This window comes from Antedon mediterranea, chromosome 1, assembly GCF_964355755.1.
Source record: "Antedon mediterranea chromosome 1, ecAntMedi1.1, whole genome shotgun sequence".
Lineage (NCBI taxonomy): Eukaryota > Metazoa > Echinodermata > Crinoidea > Comatulida > Antedonidae > Antedon > Antedon mediterranea.
The window spans coordinates 21,354,428-21,375,540 of NC_092670.1; the positions used below are offsets into that span (position 1 = coordinate 21,354,428).

At 33.0% G+C, this 21,113-nt stretch overlaps 3 protein-coding genes across 5 annotated transcripts in view; 2 read left to right on the forward strand and 1 right to left on the reverse strand.

Annotated features, from left to right (window-relative positions):
- Nucleotides 1-7,010: 7,010 nt before the first annotated feature.
- Nucleotides 7,011-10,686, forward strand: LOC140048026 (A disintegrin and metalloproteinase with thrombospondin motifs 3-like). The gene is made up of 10 exons (XM_072093038.1): nt 7,011-7,119; nt 7,224-7,383; nt 7,902-8,053; nt 8,272-8,355; nt 8,549-8,693; nt 8,785-8,887; nt 8,973-9,107; nt 9,250-9,388; nt 9,655-9,753; nt 10,071-10,686. The coding sequence occupies exons 1-10, from the start codon at nt 7,069-7,071 to the stop codon at nt 10,104-10,106; spliced, it is 1,104 nt and encodes a 367-aa protein (XP_071949139.1). The 5' UTR covers nt 7,011-7,068; the 3' UTR covers nt 10,107-10,686.
- Nucleotides 10,687-13,859: 3,173 nt separating this feature from the next.
- LOC140048037 (ubiquitin-conjugating enzyme E2 S-like) lies at nt 13,860-17,712 on the reverse strand. Of its 2 annotated transcripts, none has more exons than XM_072093056.1 (4): nt 17,612-17,712; nt 15,794-15,941; nt 15,401-15,591; nt 13,860-15,309 (listed from the first exon to the last, which is right to left on the reverse strand). In XM_072093056.1, exons 1-4 carry the CDS (start codon nt 17,618-17,620, stop codon nt 15,028-15,030), a joined length of 630 nt encoding a protein of 209 aa, XP_071949157.1. In that variant the 5' UTR covers nt 17,621-17,712; the 3' UTR covers nt 13,860-15,027. The 2 variants fall into 2 exon arrangements, with proteins under 2 accessions (XP_071949157.1, XP_071949148.1); XM_072093047.1 differs by having other exon boundaries at nt 15,794-15,944.
- A 177-nt stretch (nt 17,713-17,889) lies between these two features.
- The window catches only part of LOC140062298 (uncharacterized), a 59,212-nt gene continuing 55,988 nt past the window's right edge, over nt 17,890-21,113 (forward strand). Inside the window, exon 1 of one of the 2 annotated variants that reach the window (XM_072108458.1) lies at nt 17,890-18,157. The gene's annotated coding sequence lies outside the window, so the exon portion shown is untranslated. The remainder of the gene's footprint in view (nt 18,158-21,113) is intronic. The other variant, XM_072108465.1, reaches the window with a different exon arrangement.

A 21,113-nucleotide genomic window follows, 5' to 3' on the forward strand; every position in this document is an offset into this window, starting at 1 on the left:
AAGTCCCGTCACATGTCAGGATTTTTTCTAAGGACCAAATTACTCCACTCCCAAAGACTTGTAATAAGACTTTGTTGATCTTGTGTATATGTTTGTCTTGTGAACCTCTGAGGGTCCCTAATGATCAGCAATAGCTGGATGGATCACCCTCATTAAATATGGTTAAAAAAAAAAAAAAAAAAGAACTCCAGAGCCTGCGTAGTGTACTACTACTACTGTGAACTATATGTGTTTGTGTCTATTGCTACAAATGTTGGACTACTGATTGTGAGACCGTGGTTTATAATCCAACACTCGTCGCATTGGTTGTATATTAGGCAAGACACTTACTTTTTCCGCTCTTCACTCAGGTGTATAAATGAGTACGGTCAAAACACAATTCTGTGCTGATTCTTAACTGCATGCAACATGATTCATCCAAAAATGACCGGGGTAAATAATGAATAATAAAAGAACATCGATTAGAGGTTTCACAACAATAAGCGCTTTATAAATCCAGCAATATTATTATCAATATTAATTTATATAGACCTATACTTTTTGAATTATTTTTTTTCTGGTGGAACTAGCCTTAAAGCTCTCTGGCCTTATTTTAAGTTCTCCAGCATAAGTGCATTCAACTTTGAAAAAAAAACTCTCATGTTATTACATAATGATGTATCTTATGAAAATAAAATTGAATTGAATACAAATGGCGATATTACGTTCGTTCGTTTACCGTCAATCTCTTCTTCCGTCATTTCTACTAACCACATATCTTTATTTTTAGTTTCTTTAGACTAATCATTTCAAATTATTTAAGTAGGCCTATTCTTCTACTAGTTTGACATTTGTCAAAAATCTTCACCAACTGTTTCGTTTCCGATTATTTGTGAGATTATCCCTCAGGTTATATGTTTCTTTTCAAGTAATTTGTAGGATTAAATGTCTTTCTTCTGCAAACATCCTGGTCATTGAACTTATTTGCGAGTCATAATTAATTAACTAAGTTCAGTAACCCTTTAAAATATTTGAAGAATAAATAGATTAGAATAATTGATAGAGGTTTTTGGTTTGAAGATTTTCGTCTATATTTCTCAAGGTCCGATTTCGAACTCACTTTTTTAAATGATATTGTTAATTTAAAAAGTATTGTTTCCAATTGCAATAAGTAGTCGATTACTTTCTTTTAATCTTTTTAGTATTTACTACAAAAAGCAAGAAATAGAGTAATATTACAAACTTTCATCAAAGCAAATATTCAAAACGTATTGCAATAAAAGAAACCGAAAAAAAGAAAGTAGTCAGTGACATTGAAAATTTACCTAAGAAGAAAAGCATTTAAACAACTTGCACTGCCCAGTAATTACGAAAAATTCCAGTCCTTTCCGGTGAGTTAAGAGAAACAATTTGTCCCTCAATATAATAAAACAGAGAACTTATTGAGAGGTGCTTCTATACCCTAATTATGTTAACTGCCTCACAGCAGTAGAACACCATACGTCTGATAACTTGTTGACATTCATGACTTCATATGTTATCGTAGAAGTTCGAACAATTGCCTTGTATAGGATACCAGTTCTAAAATATGTCGGTTATTATTGATTCTCAATACAGTACTTCCTTGTGAATTTCCAGGTGCCACATGTTTCGGCGGAGAAATTGGATTAATTTCAAAAAGTGTAGGCCTATGTACAATCTTTGTGCCTTTCAGAAAAAGGTTACAGTAGGCCCTATATTATAAGAAATAAGTAAACTAATGCACTAAAGTCGATCAAGAGTTGTATTTATTGACATTAAAACTTGTGACTTGCAGAATCAATAAGACATGTATCAACAGTAGTAGTAGCCTTCGGTGGCAAGTTTAGAGTAGCAAGACCGACAGCAGCGTGACTCAACAGCAGTAAGATTTGCAGTAGAAGCAAGACCGAACAGTGAGAACAGCAGCAATACCTGCAGCAGTGAAATGCAGCAAACAAGCAGAACAAGATCAGCAGCAACCAGATGTTTATTTATCAGCGATAAACACGCATGTATCGCGTTTTTTCATAAATGAAGTGGTATTTAGATCTTTATTGTTAGACCTATGTAAGTAAGTTTGTAGGTTTGTAATTTTTTTGGATTGGAGCATCCTACTTGTTATTTTTCATCTTCACCGTTCCTCGCAAATATTTTTTTCTCATTATTGGCACACATTAATTGTATAATAATTTTTCTATCATAACCTGAGATTTAATCATAACCATTTTATAAAGTATACAATATTCTAAGTTTACCTCATCGCTTTTGTTTTTAATTTTTTATCAACATCTGTTTAGAAAATAATGGACGATATTTTTCCAATTTGCTGCATTCCTTTAAACTAGCAGCAAAGTTCACTTTCAATTTCTTTAGTGTATAACAACCACATTTACAATTTATTAATTTATTTAGGCCTATTTAATAAATCGTTTTAAATATTGTCATATACTGTATACAGTACACTATATGTAAAAACATCTTTTTCCTCTTCCTTCCTTACTCCTCTCTATATATTTATTTCTAACCACATCTCCACCACCAGTCATTTGTGGTCACACGACCCATCCAAGACCCTGACTCTCATCTTCACCTAAAACAATATCAGGGTGGCCTAGTTCTATCACCTCTAGTATAACACTACCATTTCTAATATTAATATTAGCCTTATAATCAGCCGAGGTGTAGGCTTCCACATTCTCACCAGGACGTCTTTGAGCACGGCAGTACATGATAGCCTAAAACCCGGGATCTCGGCGTGTTAACACCAACAAAAAACGATTGTATTGGGCTTGAGTTTAAGCACGCGATAAGTGCCGACTTCAAAGGACCTGTTGTCTTATAGTGCTCCTACCAGCTGTATACGTCAAACTTGGTTAAAATGGCCTGGGAATCAATTATGATATATGTATAGATTGTTCCAGTTATCATATGTACAAACTGTTCCATTGTTTGATCCAACAAGGTGTGTGGAAATGATTTCTGTCTAAGCCTAAAACTTTATGATACCACAAATAACTTTTTTCCAATTTTAAATTGTGCGTCGGAGAATTTTGATCTTTGATGAAATTAGGGCTATTTATTATGTCATTGTTATAATGCCACTAAATTCTAAAATGATGAGAATACGAATAGTATCTTAATTTTCCTGTCCTTTAAACTCTAAAAAAGGCTAGAATTAAAAAACGAATCTTCTTCAATTATTAGCATAGGTTGAGAGTAGGCTAATAACCAACAAGTTTAGTTTAAAGAACAACTGATGAGTTAAAGTCTAGACAGGACAGCAAAGAAAGAAATGATGAAAATATTTGTATATTTTTAAATAATCATTTAAATATTTGTCGCATTCTACAGACAGACACCCTACTTAGTTTCTTTGCAATTGGATTGGTCCATCTTTGGAAGACTTATGTTAACTAATGAGTTAAAGTCTAGACAGGACAGCAAAGAAAAAAAAAATGATGAAAATATTTGTATATCTTAAATAATAATTCAAATATTTGTCGCATTCTACAGACAGACACCCTACTTAGTTTCTTTGCAATTGGATTGGTCCATCTTCGCAAGACTTATGTTACTTGCGCATGTGCAAGGCGTGATTGAGACGTCTGCCCGGGACAGACGATAGTTTGTCAAATGCACAGTGGGCAAACAGTTACGATAGCTGAGCACAGTACATATAAGTACAGTTTTGGTCAAATCCAAGCCATTATTTCTTTTCTCTTCGGTTTATTGTACATCTCATCGCCGATATGACTTATCTGCAACATTTGATTTTATTTTGTGGTTTCATGGTAAGTAGCTCCTGTTTTCTCAAGCGCATCTTTTGCATAGAGGGTACTTACATGGTCAGAGTGATTCGCACAGATATATCTGACGTTATTGGTAGGCCTAAGCATTTAGAGCACGTACTGATATGCGTTTGTAAGTGTTTGTGTTGTGTTTGCATTATTCTTTATAACTTAGCATAGGCCTACTTTGAATTGTTATGTTTAGTTTTGCAATATCTTGTTTAAAGCTTGGATGCTACAAAGTAGAATTATATTTACTTTTTAAAATTTAAATTCACATTGTACTTAGTACTCTTAATGCAAATGAGTTTTACGTTTCAAAGTAAAAGCATGCTTGGGATACTTTACTTGTCTCAATTGGATTTCATGATTAAGTAAGACTCGTTTATACCATGGCGGTAACTTCATGGTTTTACGCACAAAACAATGATACTGAAAACAAAAGGTTTAAAAACATTGTTTCATATCGTAGACGTAAAGGATAACCATTATTGTATACTGTCTCTGAGCAGAACTTTAAAAATGGAGTTATCAAAGCAATAGACATTAACTAAGTAAAGATTAGGCCTAAAGTGATTAACAATTGAAAATCATATATATTTTCCACTTGTTATCTTATTCGTACTAGATGAATCAATATCTTAATTTTGTAAAGTTGACTTCAAAAAGTTTTGCTAATTGTTTATCTACGCATGCGCAATGCATTCCAATACCGATTTCTTATATAAATATCGCTAATAATCTGCCGTTGGGCTTCTTGGGCTCCAGCAGAGAAGCACTTAAGATCCGAGATGATGTTCACTGTCGAGAGAAAGAGGTTTTAATATTTCAATAAGAAGATCTTTGTTAAACAAATAGGATAATTTCAAATGTCAGCGTGTTATCTCTTCATAAAGGATCAGTACCGACTTCTTTACTCATCATCGCATCTTTACCCCAGGTCCAAACTAAATGTTTAATATAATGAGATGTTTGTATCTTTAAAATGATATGAAATCGGAATATTGAAGTGTGTATAAACCTATCGTATTGTTAGTGTGGAGTGCCACCACTATTACGATACCACAACAGTACAGTATCAATATTGTAACCAGTAATTTGAATAATTGCCGATTCATAAATACACGTTTATTAATTGGAATAAAAAGGAGTAACACAACCTAAATTATTCTTAGAAAACATTCAAACTGTTTTAAAGCTCATTCCTACTCTTTACAGACGATCAAAAACCAATCATTATTACCAGTCGTAAACTGGACTTTAGTAGAAAAAATAGTTTGTTCGGGAGCATGAAAGAAAAGATTTTCTCCTTCAAATAATTATATTTAATTATTTTTTTGAGATAACCTTCCGAAAATAATGCAATTTGTTCATATCGGTCGTACATGCAATACGAACGAATTCAGTTACAGTATCCTAAATTAATTAAATTAAAATGATATGTCCGCTAATTGCTGTTAGATCTTCAAAAGCATGTTGTAAAATTAGATTCAGATGTTTGGGGTATTTGGGGCTGCGAGGACGTGCCGAAACATAGGGACGAACCATCAGGCCATATTTGGAATAATAAGTGCGAAATGGTAACCTACTGTGTGCGGGCATCGGCGTCTTCAAATAACTTATGTTATATTAATAACCCCGCAGCATCCCGTCTTCAGATAAAGGGTCTTCACAATCTTGTCAAATTGCTGTGGAGAGTGTCTGTACAAGTCTCTGTCGGCTATTCTTGACGAAACCGTCTAGATATCAGATTGTTGATTGGCTTAATAACTCAGATTATTATCGATAATTTCTAACGTGTCTGAGTATAATAAACGCGTCAGTAAAGCCTTGTAATATGAAATCTAGACATCTACTTCTAAATATACACCTGCAGTGAGAGTAATTTGAACGAAGAGGTGGAATTATAAACGAATTGGATCGATGATCCGTCCGTCATGTAGGTACAGTACCTTTACTGTATCCTAATTTACTTGTTTTTATCTCTAGAAGGAATCGACTTTCGGTATTATTATTTTATTTGTAGGCCAAAAATTATAAACTATGTCAAAGCATAAAGGTATGATTGAGTTAAATTGACATCTATTCAATTAATGTTAAGCTAATATATATGCCTATTGATTGAACCTAATGTCAGTGTCTGAGCGTTAAAATTCGATTATTTACATTTTGCACACAAAGTGTTGGAATTATTTAAACAATGACTTAAACTTATACAATAATGTTCATCCTATGTGTTTATATAACTACCAGGAAAGTGCTTTCGGTTAAAACTATCGATTGCCGGCGGATGTAATGGTATCTACCAGAACTTTTATAATATGTTAGATTAATTCAGTTAGATCTTACAAAAATAGTAAAATAAATAGTATGGAATATCATCTGCAACCTAGTTAGTTAACCTAAACATTTGACTGACGTCACCATCCATCTACGGCTGATATGATAAATACAATAATCCGACTATTTCAAGTAGTGTTTAAAACAAAGGATTATTTCGTTTATTAATACTGACTTTGTTCAATAAAGCATGCATGTTTATAAAATACATTATTTTATTTTGTAGATGTCGTCACTTGCAAGTACAATTCCATTACAACTGAGTACACACGGTAATAAAATCATGTCTTTTATCTCGTAATCAATTTCTTTGTAGGTTAAATATTTTTGAAGTTTTATATATATTCTGTATCCAAAACTAAAAGCTGATCTAGGCTCTAGTAGACTTACCCCAAGTCTGTATTCATTGTCTTTTTTTATTTAGTTGTTTTTATTTCGATTTTTGTCTGAAAACTCCGTCTGGAACCCAGACTAGGGCTCTAGGTGTAAGTACCACTTTCACTTGAATCCTGTTAATTAAGAAAGCTTTAATTTGATACTGGAACCCCCCACTTCATACTCTTCATTCAGTGTAAATTATTTCAAAAACGTAATTAGAAATTCAAACTTTTAGCATTCAACTTGTTCTTTATCTACAGAAGTGACAGACTTCTCTTACGTGCATCCATTTCGGTCCACTTCCGATGGCAGACTTCTCAGCCATGACTTATCATTGGCAGACCATCGCATGCGTACCAAACGCTCTCTTGCAGACTATAAAACAGTTTCGCACTCTTATGTTACATTGGATCTTAAAATCGATAACCAGCCGTTACGATTGACTTTAGACTTGTCATATGACGTTGATCTTATAATGTCACCTGACGTAAGGGTAGCGGAAGATGATGGTGACATCTTTGTAGAAGATTTTGATACTTCATGTTTCCATGTTGGTCACGTGATGAATTATCCTCGTTCAAATCTTGCTATTAGCAGTTGTGGTGGCGTTATTGTAAGTAAGAATTTATTAAACTTAATTACAGTATCTAAAATCATGTTTGAACGACTTAAGAATCCTGGTTTAAATAATAAAAATTATTTATGATTGTTTTACAGACTGGTTTGATATCTATCAACGGAACAGAGTATGCAATAGAACCGGAACCTACGGAGTTTAGGCCTATTGGTGGCACTCCAAAGTTGCAAAATAAAGGGCGGCACATTTTCTACAGACGATCACAATCAGAGAGAAACATTACAGTTAACCATTCAGACGGTGAGTTTTGACACATTTTACTCCTTACGTTTCCTCCGTGTACCAAACAGTAGACCTAAGTTTAATTGTAAAATACCTGTATTTGTTCTCTCTTTCTCAATGACAATAAATTACCAATCTTTATCCTCATTTCCATTATTAAAACAATGCACAATATTATATTTATATATTACTCTCTTTTCAAAAGAAATTCTTAATGCTGTATTCTATAACATACGAATAATACTTCTTGCAATTGCTTCTTATGAAAATAATAAAATACTTAATTTTATTCAGTAATACTACGATATATTTACAATTTGAATTTGTAATTACTTTTATTGTTAGACTTTCATAGGCTATAACTTAAAATATTTGGTTACGTTCTTAATGATTGTTTTTTATTCCAAATGCGATATTAATGTTGATTCTATTTAAAAAAAATAATAAAATCATGTTCCTGCAATAGCAATTGACAATTTGTAATAAGGATATAGTTAATGTTAATAAACTGAATTAATTCGTGCAATCTCTTTTAGATAATGTTTTATCAAGGTATCGACGTCGGGCTCAATCTTTGAAGAGACGTCCGAGATTTTACATAGAAACCATGCTTTTACTTGATAATTCTGTAATCAAGGTTGTAGGGAAAAAATTTGTTCACAACTACATCGTTATGTTAATATCACAGGTAATTGAATATTTTAAAAAGTAATAATTTTTAAAAACATGAAAAAATCAAAAGTCATCAAATACCGTAGTAATTTTCAAATTAGTTGAATTGGACTTTGGTGAAGATTTTATAAAGATAAAGATAAAATGACTGAACAATACCTTGCTGAGTTTATTTATTTTAACCTTGTTGTTGTTTTAACCTTAACGCATATTCTTTTTATTTTGCAATATTAGGTAAACGAGATTTTTCAACATCCATCTCTCAAGTTTGATGTCACTGTTTATATAACAGACATCATAAAACTCAGCAAATCTAAGGTTAGTTTCTAATCACAAAATGTCTCTATTGCAATTTGCATATCATATGTCTATAAGCAATAAAACATTAACAATTCAGAATTTAATTATAGAGAATGTGCCTTTCCATTTTTGTGTCCGCGCTTGTACGTCATTCATTGTTTTCTATACCCTACGTCACAGGAATAATAACACACCATATTTTTTATTTTAGTCAAAAAAGTTTCCTTCAAGTAATAAATCTCAACTTTTGGCTTCTGTTTGTGAATATCGAAAGAAGATGAATCCAAAGTCCAACACAAACCCCAGGCACAGCGATGCAATCGTGTACCTTACAAGAAAATCATTCAATTCCTTTCGTAAGTGTGTTTTGTGTTTGTCAAAAATCATGAGTGAAATGTTCAACTAAACTAGGTTTGTAAAGTATTAGTTTGTTTGTTATCATTTCAGAGGGACATAGTCATGTTGGGAGGATGTGTGCCGATAGCTGTTCAATAGTACAAGATCATGGCTCAAATACTGCCAGTGTAATGGCGCACGAGATTGGGCATCTGTAAGTAAAATTATACCTTTGAATTATAGAGTTTAAATAACAAAACAAAAAGTCCATCAATAACTTGTCGTCTGATCTGTTTCAGACTATCGATGGTCCATGATGACGAAGAGAACTGTAGAGATAACGCGTACAGCGTAATGTCATCAACAATCAGATCCAAGTCGACCCATTGGTCGAGCTGTAGCAGTAAAAGCTTGAAAAAGTTTTTATCAACAAGGTATGAAGTTATATTAGGCCTATACAAGTTTACATAATACTAATTATAATTCGTTAGATAGTCTCATCAATTTGTTAATTTATATATACAAAATTGTATATCATTTTTTCTTCTTCAAATGTTTATCCTTGTACCTCAACAGTCAGTCATCATGTTTAAAAGACCGTCCTCATCTCCGAACTTTAAAATTAACTACTCCACCAACTTTACCTGGTAGAGGAATAAGTCGAACTCATCTCTGCCGTCAAGAATTTGGATCTGGATATAAAATGTACAAAGAGGTAGGCCTAATATATAGAACTTTAGAAAAGTACGATGTGTATGTTATAATACGTAGGCCTAATCTGAATTAATGCTTGGTTCCCACTAGAGACGCAACACAAGTACGTAACGCAACGTAAATGAGTTGAGCGATGACTTATTCGAACTGTCGCTTGTCATTGGTCAACACGCTTGCGTTGCGTTTACGTCCTTGCGTTACATCCTATTAGGAATCAAGCTTAATTAAGCATACACCATCAATTGTTTTTCTTTTTTTGTTCTTCAGAATTCTCGTAATTGTGATGAATTAGTCTGTATTCGCAGCGATGGCTTTTGCCGAATATTCCGTAAAATTTTGGAAGGAACGTCATGTGGTTCTAATATGGTAAGAAAAGAAAACTGTGTTTATAGTTCTAAGAAGACTCAGACCATATTACGGCAAAATATAATTTCCTAACGTTTAGTAATGACGCAACGCAACGACGAAGGCGCAACGCAATGGAGTCAAAAGCGACAGGATGGTGATCCATGGAGTCGTGATTCGTCAAATTACTTGCGCTTACGTTTTTGCGTTTGGTCCTAGTGGGAACCACGTTTTGGCCTATACTAAAAAGAGTATATCGATCGTTTAGTCTTTCGATAGTTATAACATATAGATAAATAAACCGGCATATTTAATGGTAACTGTTTTGTTTGTTACAGGAATGCAGGCGAAATAAATGTGTTCGAAGAAGTTAATAGAAATAGAGGAAAAGCTCACTCGCAATACGTCCTAAATGTTATGAACCATCGCAGCTTGAAGTTGGTGTTGAAATAGTTAATCTAAGACCGTATCGTAACTCATCACTACCTCATATATTGTTTGTGATATCTAAAGAGGTTACCGTTTAGTTGGGCCCATTCAGGCATGATTTATCCAAGTAAGTTGGTTCCATCGACATAGTTATCGCTAAACTTTTAAAGGTCAACAACTTACCCGGGTAAATAGCTACGCCTCAACGGGCTATCATGTCGTCAAACTGCTGGTATTTTGCTTAAGCCCTGTCTACACTATTAAACTTAATGTGACAAAAAAATGTGATGCGCCCACGATGATGTCATATCACTACCATATTTGGACATATTACTATCATATTTGAGGATTTCTATTGCAAATTATTAGTTGTTTATGTAAAAAGTAATGTGCAAATTAGTTATAACATTTCGGCAGTATCCAGCTCAGTGACATTTTCGATTGTGTAACATGTAGGCCTAAAATATATTTTTGTAATGAATTCTATTTCGACCTAAGAGAAAAACAAGTGTGTGTTAAATAATGTGTGTGTTTGTATAAATTGTAAATAAAGAATGATATATACGTTTTTACTAATTTGTCAATGATATTATGCTTATAATAATAATCATCATTATTGTAAAACTGAATAATTTTCTTGTTAAATTATGTAAATTCATCTTTGTAAAATAATGTGTAAATAAAGTATATGCATATTTATTGTACCACCATCCGTGTCTCTTCAAACTATCTTGACGCGAATCATAATGGTGTCTTTACTTGCATCGAATAAACTAATAGGCCTTATTATACCTATATTTTTTTATTTATGGGTTTCTTCCATCTTTATTCATTCATTAATGTAAGCATTTGCAGTATTATTATATATTTTATTTAATTTCTCTTATTTTGGACTTCATATCCATAAAAGGGAGAGACACACCTTACCGGTGACAGCGTTTTGTTTAATGCTTTTGTCTCTCCTCGGCTTCGTGTCTTGTCCTTCATATATTTATTTTTCTATGTTTTTGTAACTATTAGTTTATGTTTATTGCCGAAATGAATAAAAATAGAATAAACGGTACATAAACAAAGGTTACTCAACAATCTGACAACAGCCTACATTTAAGTTGACTTCACTAAAAAAGAAAAACCTTTTTTCTAAAGCTTCGATTCAGCTATAGCATTTTCGTTCAGAACGCACTAGTGGGTTTAAGCAAGAAATAATTTCACTCTTTTAATAAAGGTATCTATTTGAAAGTTAATATTGTATGCCGTTCTATCAACACTAAATTTGGAAGGAAGATATGGTCGAACTTTATGTTGCGTAGGAATTAAGGCGGCAGATAACTGGGGTACATTTGTAAAATTGCCGTTTAGATCTCATAAGCAAATGGTGGCAGTATTCCAAATTCTTTCAAAAATGTCCAAAAGTTACATCTGTATGCAAAAAAATAAGAGAAGAAACAATTCATAAACAACATAGCAGCACAGAAAGTTACAAGTATTTAATCATTGGAAGGAAAGGCGAAAACGGTAATAATTTCTTTGTCATTTTTAGGATTGTCTCCTTAATAGCACAACAACTGGTTTAATAAGAGTTTAGTTCATTCTTATTCTATGCATTATCAACATAGGCCTAACTGATTAGTTCTATATAATAGATTAATGTCGTTTGACGGGAGGTGGTCAAACTTGTGTTTCTATATTTAACCAAGGCAATCAAACACCTCAACAAAAATATTGAATGGAGAGCTGCTGAGATAGGCAAAAGAAATATTTTTGTTAAAAGTAAAAGAAATTCTAAATTAATATCAGTAGCTAACGATAAAAGGTGGAAATTATATGCTTGTCTTATATACAAAGTTAAAACAATAACGGAAACAAACAATATTATTAAAGATGAAGTTTCAACAAAAATTGAATCGAAAAAAAAATGTATTTACCTGAAAATACTGTAATTTAAAGAAAAAAATGGTCTTTGGTTGGTTTGACCTCTTTATGTGAGAAAACATTATTTAAACATGGTAGTGATATTACATCATCATGTCCATATATGGGCACATCACGTATTTTTGTCACTTAAAGTTGAAGTCTTATTGATATTTAAAAATTAGTTTGAATTATTTGCATTTGTTGACAGTTTGTACTGCAAAATGCAAGGATTGAATCCTACAATAAAAATCCGACATTAAAAAATGATTACTTTCCATTGTTTTCTGATGTTTATTTTACAGTATAGGTCTAGTTTAACATGAAAATATAATTGTAATTACGGATAGTGTACAACTTTGTTGGATGAAATTTGATCAAAAATTAGATCGAAAAACAACACTGAAAAATTGTATTTAACCAAAATTAAATTGTAACTGTATTTTGTCTTGTTAAATAAGCAAAACATTTGTTTTGTTTGATTTTTTGGTGTTTTTTTTTTTTTTTTGGCAAAAGTGAGTTTTCTAAAACTAAAAAATGGCCAATTCAAATTTAGATTCATCTTTTTAAAAATAAAGTTAAGGGGTTTTTTGCGCTACTTATTAAAAGCTCTGATAGTCATTACATTGTATTTATTGTCTATTATAAACATTCCAATACAGATCTTTGTGTATCCGAGCCAACTCCTTGGTCAGAAAATTTTTTATGTGTTCTATCAATGTGAAATGTGTTTTATTTAGAACATATTGTGTAAATATGTATTGTGCTACATTATGTTGCAACTATAATCAAGGTACCTTGCGATCTCTCCAGGTATGCTACAATAATGGTTTAAGAATGTTGTTGCAAAGGCCTCGACATTGCAGTGCCAGCCTCATGTTTACGGAATGTAGAATTCCCTCTTTTGATGAATTGTTAAGAATATCAATATATGGCCTGATGTGTAGACTTAATGCAAGCAAAAATATTTTAATCTCAACGATTATAAGCAACGTCTTAGTTAAGTCGAAGATGCTCTCCAGATGGAATGTCATCCTGAGATGAGTACTAGTAATTTTGTTTATTTTATTTATTTCATTTATATGTAATTTACTTTCTATGGACCAGAGTTTCCGAAATAAAAGATTGAATGAAACCCTTTATGATAACACTCACTAATATATAACTGCTTTATAATAGGCACTTGTGGGGCTTATACAATTATTACGTATAGCCTATAAACTCATCGCCGGGTTAACCAGAGCGGGCGCATGTTATTATTCCAAACGGTCTATATCATCATCTTATAATAGTTTACAATTTCAAATACAGTATATTTAAAAATGTATTGCTCCACAAAAACATGAAATAAGAAGATTAATTAAATCATACTTTTGAATAGGTTTTTTTGTAGTTTTAATAAAGTTAATCCCTTCCATAAAAAAAATGTTTTCTCATATAATTGACAACATAAATGGTCAAATTTGACCATTTTTTGTTTGAAATAACAGTTTTTCAGGGAAATAAATTTGTTTTCGATTTATTTTTTGTTCAAAGTGGATAACTACAGTATTATGTGACATTAAAATGGCATATTAAAAAAAAATGTTCATGGGGGACAATACATCTTCAAGTGACTTTTTTTAGTATGTTTTTGTCTCTTATACAGAGGAGTGCAAACCTGCCATCTCATGTTCGGTAATACGGAGATACAGGTATAATACATTGGAGCAACAAATGGTGCAAATAAAAAACAGTTTCTGAGTGTTAAACAAACTGAATGCTAATATATACAATATAACAACAAATTTTATTTTTAATATTTATTTTTCCTAATCATAATTTATTGGGTATTCATGCAGTCTACAAAATAGATTAGAGCAATCAGATTGTGAGAATAGTCTAATCATCAAGCAATTATATTGTTGCATGATGTTATCAATAAATTGATAGGCAGCCTTCGATTTGAGATGACCTAGGACCTGTACGCATAATGGTATCATTGGTCGTCGGCTGCACACAATGAATTATAATGACGCAACTAGTTCCCAGGTCGTCGCAAATCGAAAGAGCCAAGTTGCATACGTCATCATTGTCATACTTACAGGCAGTATGCCTACAATTAGATTGTGTGTTGTTTGGGCCTATATCCAACAAATTTGATAAATTATGTTAAAGACAATTATATTGTTAATCAGTATCAAGAATAATAAGTACTGTTTGTTGTTGTTTGAGTTAATTACAGTACAGTTGATACTGTATAATTTAATCGTGGTTCGCACTAGGACGCAACATAAGGATGTAAGCGCAACGCAAGCAAATTGACCAATGACAAGCAACAGTTTGGATAATTCATCGCTTTGTGATTGGTCAAGTTACATACATTGTGCTTACGGCGTTGCAGAAACCAAGCTTTAAACAACTGCTAGGCTATTATTGAAATCAGTAAATTTTAAATTTTCCCTACCCTACCTTCACCCATTTTCACTCACACACACACCTCAATGAATATTCATGAAGTAACAATTTTACCCATAAGCATTGCAGCATTTTGTTAGGGTGCATGATGGGTAATGGCAGTTTCAATTATGCTGCATATTCATGTGTTGTGTATTACATATACAATTTTTTTCCCAAATTGGATGGATTAACATTTCGATCAAATTTTATTCCAGTGCATCCGAGTCACTGTACTGTATTATATCATCCCAGTATCACAGCCAAATTCTGTAATACAGTGTCACATATGCATCACATGTGGTGCCTTTCACTCTGTTAAAGTTAGGTTTATAGCCTATGATACGGGCATGTGATGCATATATGACATTGTATCACAGAATTTGCCATGATACTGGAAAATTATAGATACATTATCAAGAATCAGCTGTCCAGTTTTAGATTAAATTTTACTCCTTTTTTCAATGTATGTGAAACACGCAACATTTACAAATTATATACATCTGTCCGTCAACAATGTCATAACCGCTTCAGCGTTCTCTTTTTATCTCGTTTTTTCTTTTCCGCGACTTTTTTATCACTGGCATGTTTTTTCGCTGATGGTCCTTCCATGCTAGATGAGTGACTACCTTCTGGTTTTGTTCGAGAATCTTTGGAAGATCGACATGGTGGTAACGCATGTATTTCGGTCATCATTTTGGCGCGTTTAAAATAATCATCGTACTGTTCTAGTAATAACTTGCCCGCCTCTTCGTTTAGTGCAGATTCAGGATTTGGGTAAATTAATAAACATTTTACGGTCTAAGGAGAAAAAAATGTCCATAATGAATTTTAAAACAGTTAAACAAATTACATATTGTAATAACCAATAAAACAAAACAAAAAAACGTACCAACAAAAGCTGTTTGATTCCCAAGTCTGCTTTCCAATCTTTCTTTAATGTGTTGACACAGATTTCACCGTTACTAGCCACGTTGGGATGGAACACTTTGGTGACAAAGAAACCTTTTGGCGGAGATTGTGGGAAATCTCGTCCAAGAACAAGTTTAATTCTAAATTGACCGCCTGCATATGGTGTTCCAGCTAAAAAAGAAAAAAATCTAAATAAATAACCAAATACTGTATATATTACTGTATACGTTAATATATTTAGCAGTTATTTTATTTTCGGCTAAAAAGCAATTGGCATGGATAATTTTTATAAAAGGACAAAAATGTGTTGTTTATTAATGCATGCAATAGTGAGGAATGTTAACCACAGTAACTACTTTATTAATACACTTACATGGACCTTCTATTGTGGCCTGGATATCTGTGATATCATTCTCACTTGCTAGAACTTTAATGCCCTCAGGTGGGTCAGACATTAATTCCATTACCTCTTTGGCTACACGCCTTATTATTTGAGGCGAAAGGTTTTCGACATTAGAACTCTGCTATTATGAAAAAAGAAAGTATAATTTTATAATTAATGTATACAAAGTATCTTAAAAATTAAGAAGTTTTCATTTGTGTTTTAAATAAAAATATGGTTTGAAATGAGAAGTCTAAAAAAGAAAATTTAAATCTAATTATTTAATAATTCCCACGCACCAAAAATCTCACACATATTTAACAATCTCAATTTTTGTTTTCATGCCTAGAATCACTGATGCTCTAGTTCCACAACAACGTTAAAAAAAAATTTTTTGGGCAATGGGAGTTTCATACCAGGAATGCTTCGGCCATGTGCGCAGACGTTTCGACCCAGTCATCGGAGATATTGCATCCTAATTTAGCCCGTAAATGGGAAATCTCAAGGCAGCAGTAACATCAAAGTTGACACGTATGCAACAATCAAAATAGGCTACACCCACTGTCAAACATTGTACGCCGTGGTTAGGATTCCGGCACCGGAACTCAAATGCCCACCGTTAGGGAATCCGACACGCTATTGCGCATGCCCAGAGACTAATGCCACACACCACACCTGCACCACCGAGAGTCGGAGTGTTTATAGGGATTTACTGTAGTTAGTCGTTGGGCGAGCGAGGGAGCGATGGATGAAACTTGGCCTAGGCCATACATGAATTAATAATTAAAATACGACTACGCCACGCATTAAAATAATTATGATATTGATAAGAATCAGTATCTATTTAAGAATTGTATGCTGTAATTTTATTAGACAGAAGAAGTATGAAGTTCGGAACGGGAGAAAAACACATGTATATAGGACCACAATGGAAATAAGTTTGCCGTATCGGTACTTTATTGTGTTTTTATCCTATGATTTTTTTCAGAATACAGAAACACAGGCCTGCCCAGTGTCATAATGCGTATTTCAAGAAATGAGCGTAGCGTTGTGACCCCAACTTCTCGAACAGTTCTGTATTTTCACATCTGCGCGGCAACTGCCGTCAACAAATCAACTTGTATATGATTGCATGTTATGTACAGTATAATGCGTTATATGAAATCTTTTATTTTGTACTTGAAAAATCATAAAACTAGTCATGTAATTATATAAATCATTATATGAAGTTTATATATGAATGAAGCAACCACTCCTTTAATTACGAAATAAATAGGCCCACTGGTCACGTCTAACTGGTAGGCCTACTTACTAGTATTAGTGGCCTATTAGTAGGCATCTACACTAGTTCGCCGTGGCGCGCGCAGCTATTAAAAATGATCTATCGCTATTTAGTCTGTATAGAGTCACCGATTACCTCGCTCTGGGCATGCGCAATAGCGTGTCGGATTCCGTAACGCTGGGCAGTTGAGTTCCGGTGCCGGAATCCTAACCATGGCGAACATTGTATTGACCCAGATGGGCCTTACGTAGGCACTCAGGCTAAATTGATCTAATTAAATGAGCCTACGCCTCTAACATAGCCTGTGAATTACCATCCTAGCTAGGCCTCTATCTAGGCCCTAGTTGAATTTAGGCTAGGCCTAGCCTAGTCGATGTGGGGCTAAGCCTAGCCTAGGCCTAGGTAGGCGCGGCCTAGAGCTAGGAGCTTTAGCCTATAGAGAGGCTATCTTTTTATCAACGCAAAACAAAATAAATCGACATATGAGCAATGAACTGACACATTCCAGTCAACCATAATTCACTTACACTAGCCATAGTACTTTTAAAAAGAAAAATAATTATATTATAACACCAGATTTTAGTAGAATTCCGGACTTCCTTCTGGTACCAAACGTCTTTCTTTTGTTTTGCTAACTTGTCAATTTAAAAATCGGAATACAAATTTACGAAATGACCAATCAGCTTGCAGATATTTTGACCTCTAAACAGGAAGTTGGCATTAGCCAAAAAGAAATATAAATACTTAATTTACTTACTATGTGAACATGTACCTAATCTTAAGAAGTTTAATTAATAACTTATTACTAAATGTATATATACTTATTGTTAACAAATTATTGTAGTACTAGAACGAACATAATAACGTGACCCCACGTCGTAAATAGAGAGGTCGTGACCATGTCAAACATGATGTCATGTTTCATATTTTGCATAGACGAAAGGCGGACGGGCTGGATGGGGCGAGCCACTGCACTGGTATAAAGTATAGGAGGAGGCCAGGAAGTACAATTGATGTTTTTATAAGCCTACCCAACTATGGGAACATTTTTGTATTAATTAGAAAACTCAAAGGTAAACCATTGAATATTGTGTATATTTTGAATGACTGATCTATGATTAATACGTATAAAATAGCAAGTCATTTTTTGTCAACAGCAAATTGTTGATGTTTATGTGTAGGCTGCATAAATAGGCCCAGGCCTAGCCTAGCCTAGGCCTAAGTCAATCAATCAGACAGCAGGCTAGAGAGAGGGTAAGTTTAGGGCCTACCTACTAACTAGATAAGAAATGTTCTGCCGAGCCTAGGCTACTACTACTCTAGCTAGGCCTACCTAACTGACCTAGGCCTAAAGCAGACTCTATAGGCTTGGATTTGGGAAATGAAGTATAATTGTTATGCGCGATTTGAACGATTTGCGCAATTTGAAATTGCGCAAAAAAAATCCTTGCGCAATTTGAATTGAAACATGTGTTTCAAATTGCGCAAGCAACGTATTAAATTGCGCAAGTAATCTGCAAATTGCGCAAGGTTTTTCGACAGATTGTGAAATCATGCACACCCATATTTTTATAGTAATTTCTAAGAATGATTCAAACTTAAAGATAAATATCGCATTTCCTTATTTTAGTACTGCAAATATTGTTATAAGTTAGCATACCGTCGAAGAACCGACGAAGGGAAACGAAGCGGTGGTGTTCCACCAGGCGGGCACGGCGCGGGCGGCCGTCTATACTACTCTAGCCTAGCTAGGGTCTGGACTACTGATACTGACTAGGTTACATGGCCTAGCTTAAACTAATATTAAAAACTTAAAAAGTGAGTTTTAAACATTATCTTCATTGAAATGGTCTTATTTATATAATAAAATACTAAATTTTAAACTCCTCTGCCTAGGCCTAGCCTAGCCATGTATGGGAAAATTTACAGTTCGTTTTCAAATTGCGCAAAGGTGTCATATTGCGCAAGAACTATCTTGCGCAATTTACAAATTGTGCAGCGCAATTTAAAATTGCGCAAAGATTTTCTTGCGCAATTTGAAATTGCGCAAGTTGATTGCGCAATTTGAAATTGCGCAAAAAAATCCTTGCGCAATTTTAAATTGCGCAAGAATTCTTTGCGCAATTTCAAATTGCGCAAGGATTTTTTTGCGCAATTTCAAATTGCGCAAATCGTTCAAATCGCGCATAACATAATTATTAATTTTTAAATAAACTTGCAGGATAAATAATAATATAATATTAATAATAAAATTAAAATAAATACTAACTTGGCCTAGGCCTTTTTAGCCTACGCTAGGCCTAGAATTGTTTTTCTTGGAAATTTAAAAGTCATAATTGAATAAAAAAAAGCTGATTTTTAATTTATATAAATGAATATTGAATATTTTTTATATTAATGCTTATTATTCGATTTTAATGCCTAATGGATAACTACAATACATTTTTTATGGCACAATATTTTAGGCTATACACGAATTATAAATGCTGATTTGTAATTTACAATTAAATGAATATTGAATTTTTTTTTTAATGCTTATTCGATTTTAATGGATAACTACAATACATTTTTTATGGCACAATATTTTAGGCTATACACGATATCTGTTATTTATTTAAAAAAAAAAGATTGAAGACTAAATATTAAAATCTGGCAGTATATTTATTATTCTCCTGTGTCTAATACGAATGGTCTAGGACTACAGTAGGCTACCATGTACACTGACGTGTTTCCACATGTGATGACTGAAATAATTTGGTGATGAATTGAAAGATGAAATTGTTTACTAAAATTGTTCCTGACAAGATTCATATTTTTTATTTTCCTGGCATATTAAAGGGGAACTCGATTGCACAGATCAGGGAGTTTATTTTACAACTCCCTGCACTGATCTAGCTAAGTATTCAAAATCATAACAAATCAGCTGACAATACTTTCACTGTTTAAGTACTGAACTGAATATAGCAAATTGGCAAGTAGAATCAGCTGCTTGGAATGAGTCTTAGCTCTGTCAAAATTAACTTTATGTGACAGAAACATGTGACATGATGTCATATCACTACCATATTTGGGCATATCACCCCCATATTTGGGCACATCAACACCATATTTGGGAACATCACCACCATATTTGGGCACATCACCACCATATTTGGGCACATCACCACCATATTTGGGCAAATCACTTTTTATTGTCAAACTTGGAAATGATAGTGTAGACAGAGCTTTAAACATTTTTTTAAAACAGTTGTAATACAAGAATCAGATGATTTATTTAATCACAAATGTGATGTTTTACTTGAATTTTTAATTTGTGTTAGCGGAAAATTGCTATTAATTAACTGTTTTAGTACACAATGTTATTTGGTTTAAAGCTGTTTATTTTTGTATATAAAACATAATAAATTGCATGTTTCTTGCATTAATTTAATATTGTAATTAAAATTATTATATATTGCATTGACATTGGCAAAGTACTGTAAACTATATGATCTAAACCAATACTGCAATACTGTACGCATGTATAGTACTGTCTATGCAGTATCTGCTAATTTATTTATAGATTATAAGTCTTAAAATGTCAAGTATGTATTACTGTTGATAACATTCCAGTTAATCCCTACTTTTATTGTACATTAAATTAAAGGAATTGGGTTGATATATTTTGGATTATTTTTTGTGTTCAGTTGTGCGGCAGCACAATTTATTTAATATCTAATATACGGTCAAGATAAATACAAAATGATAATTTGAGTTGAAAATAAAACTGTAAATAAGGTCAACACCAGAAGAAAAACAATTGTTCTTATCCTGTTAGACCTTATATTTGGTAAATTAAATATATGGTTCAATATTAGTTCATATTTCTCCAAAATGAATTCATTTCAAAACTCAAAATGTGTTTAGCAACAAAGAAAATGACAGCAATATTATTGTTATTACTCTGATGAACACTGATTATTTTATAAGCTGCAAACTAGGGATTTAGAAGGTAGATTTAAATATCAAGTTACTAGCAGGTATAGTTAT

Bases quoted from the DNA above. Each gene is read 5' to 3' on its own strand.
- LOC140048026 (XM_072093038.1), top strand. From the start codon at position 7,069: ATGAATTATCCTCGTTCAAATCTTGCTATTAGCAGTTGTGGTGGCGTT. The intron at 8,356-8,548 runs GTTAGTTTCTAA...TTTTTATTTTAG, and splicing joins TAAAACTCAGCAAATCTAAG to TCAAAAAAGTTTCCTTCAAG. The intron at 9,754-10,070 runs GTAAGAAAAGAA...TGTTTGTTACAG, and splicing joins CGTCATGTGGTTCTAATATG to GAATGCAGGCGAAATAAATG.
- LOC140048037 (XM_072093047.1), bottom strand. The intron at 15,592-15,793 runs GTAAGTGTATTA...TTTCTTTTTTAG, and splicing joins GGCCACAATAGAAGGTCCAT to CTGGAACACCATATGCAGGC. The intron at 15,310-15,400 runs GTACGTTTTTTT...TTTTCTCCTTAG, and splicing joins GAATCAAACAGCTTTTGTTG to ACCGTAAAATGTTTATTAAT.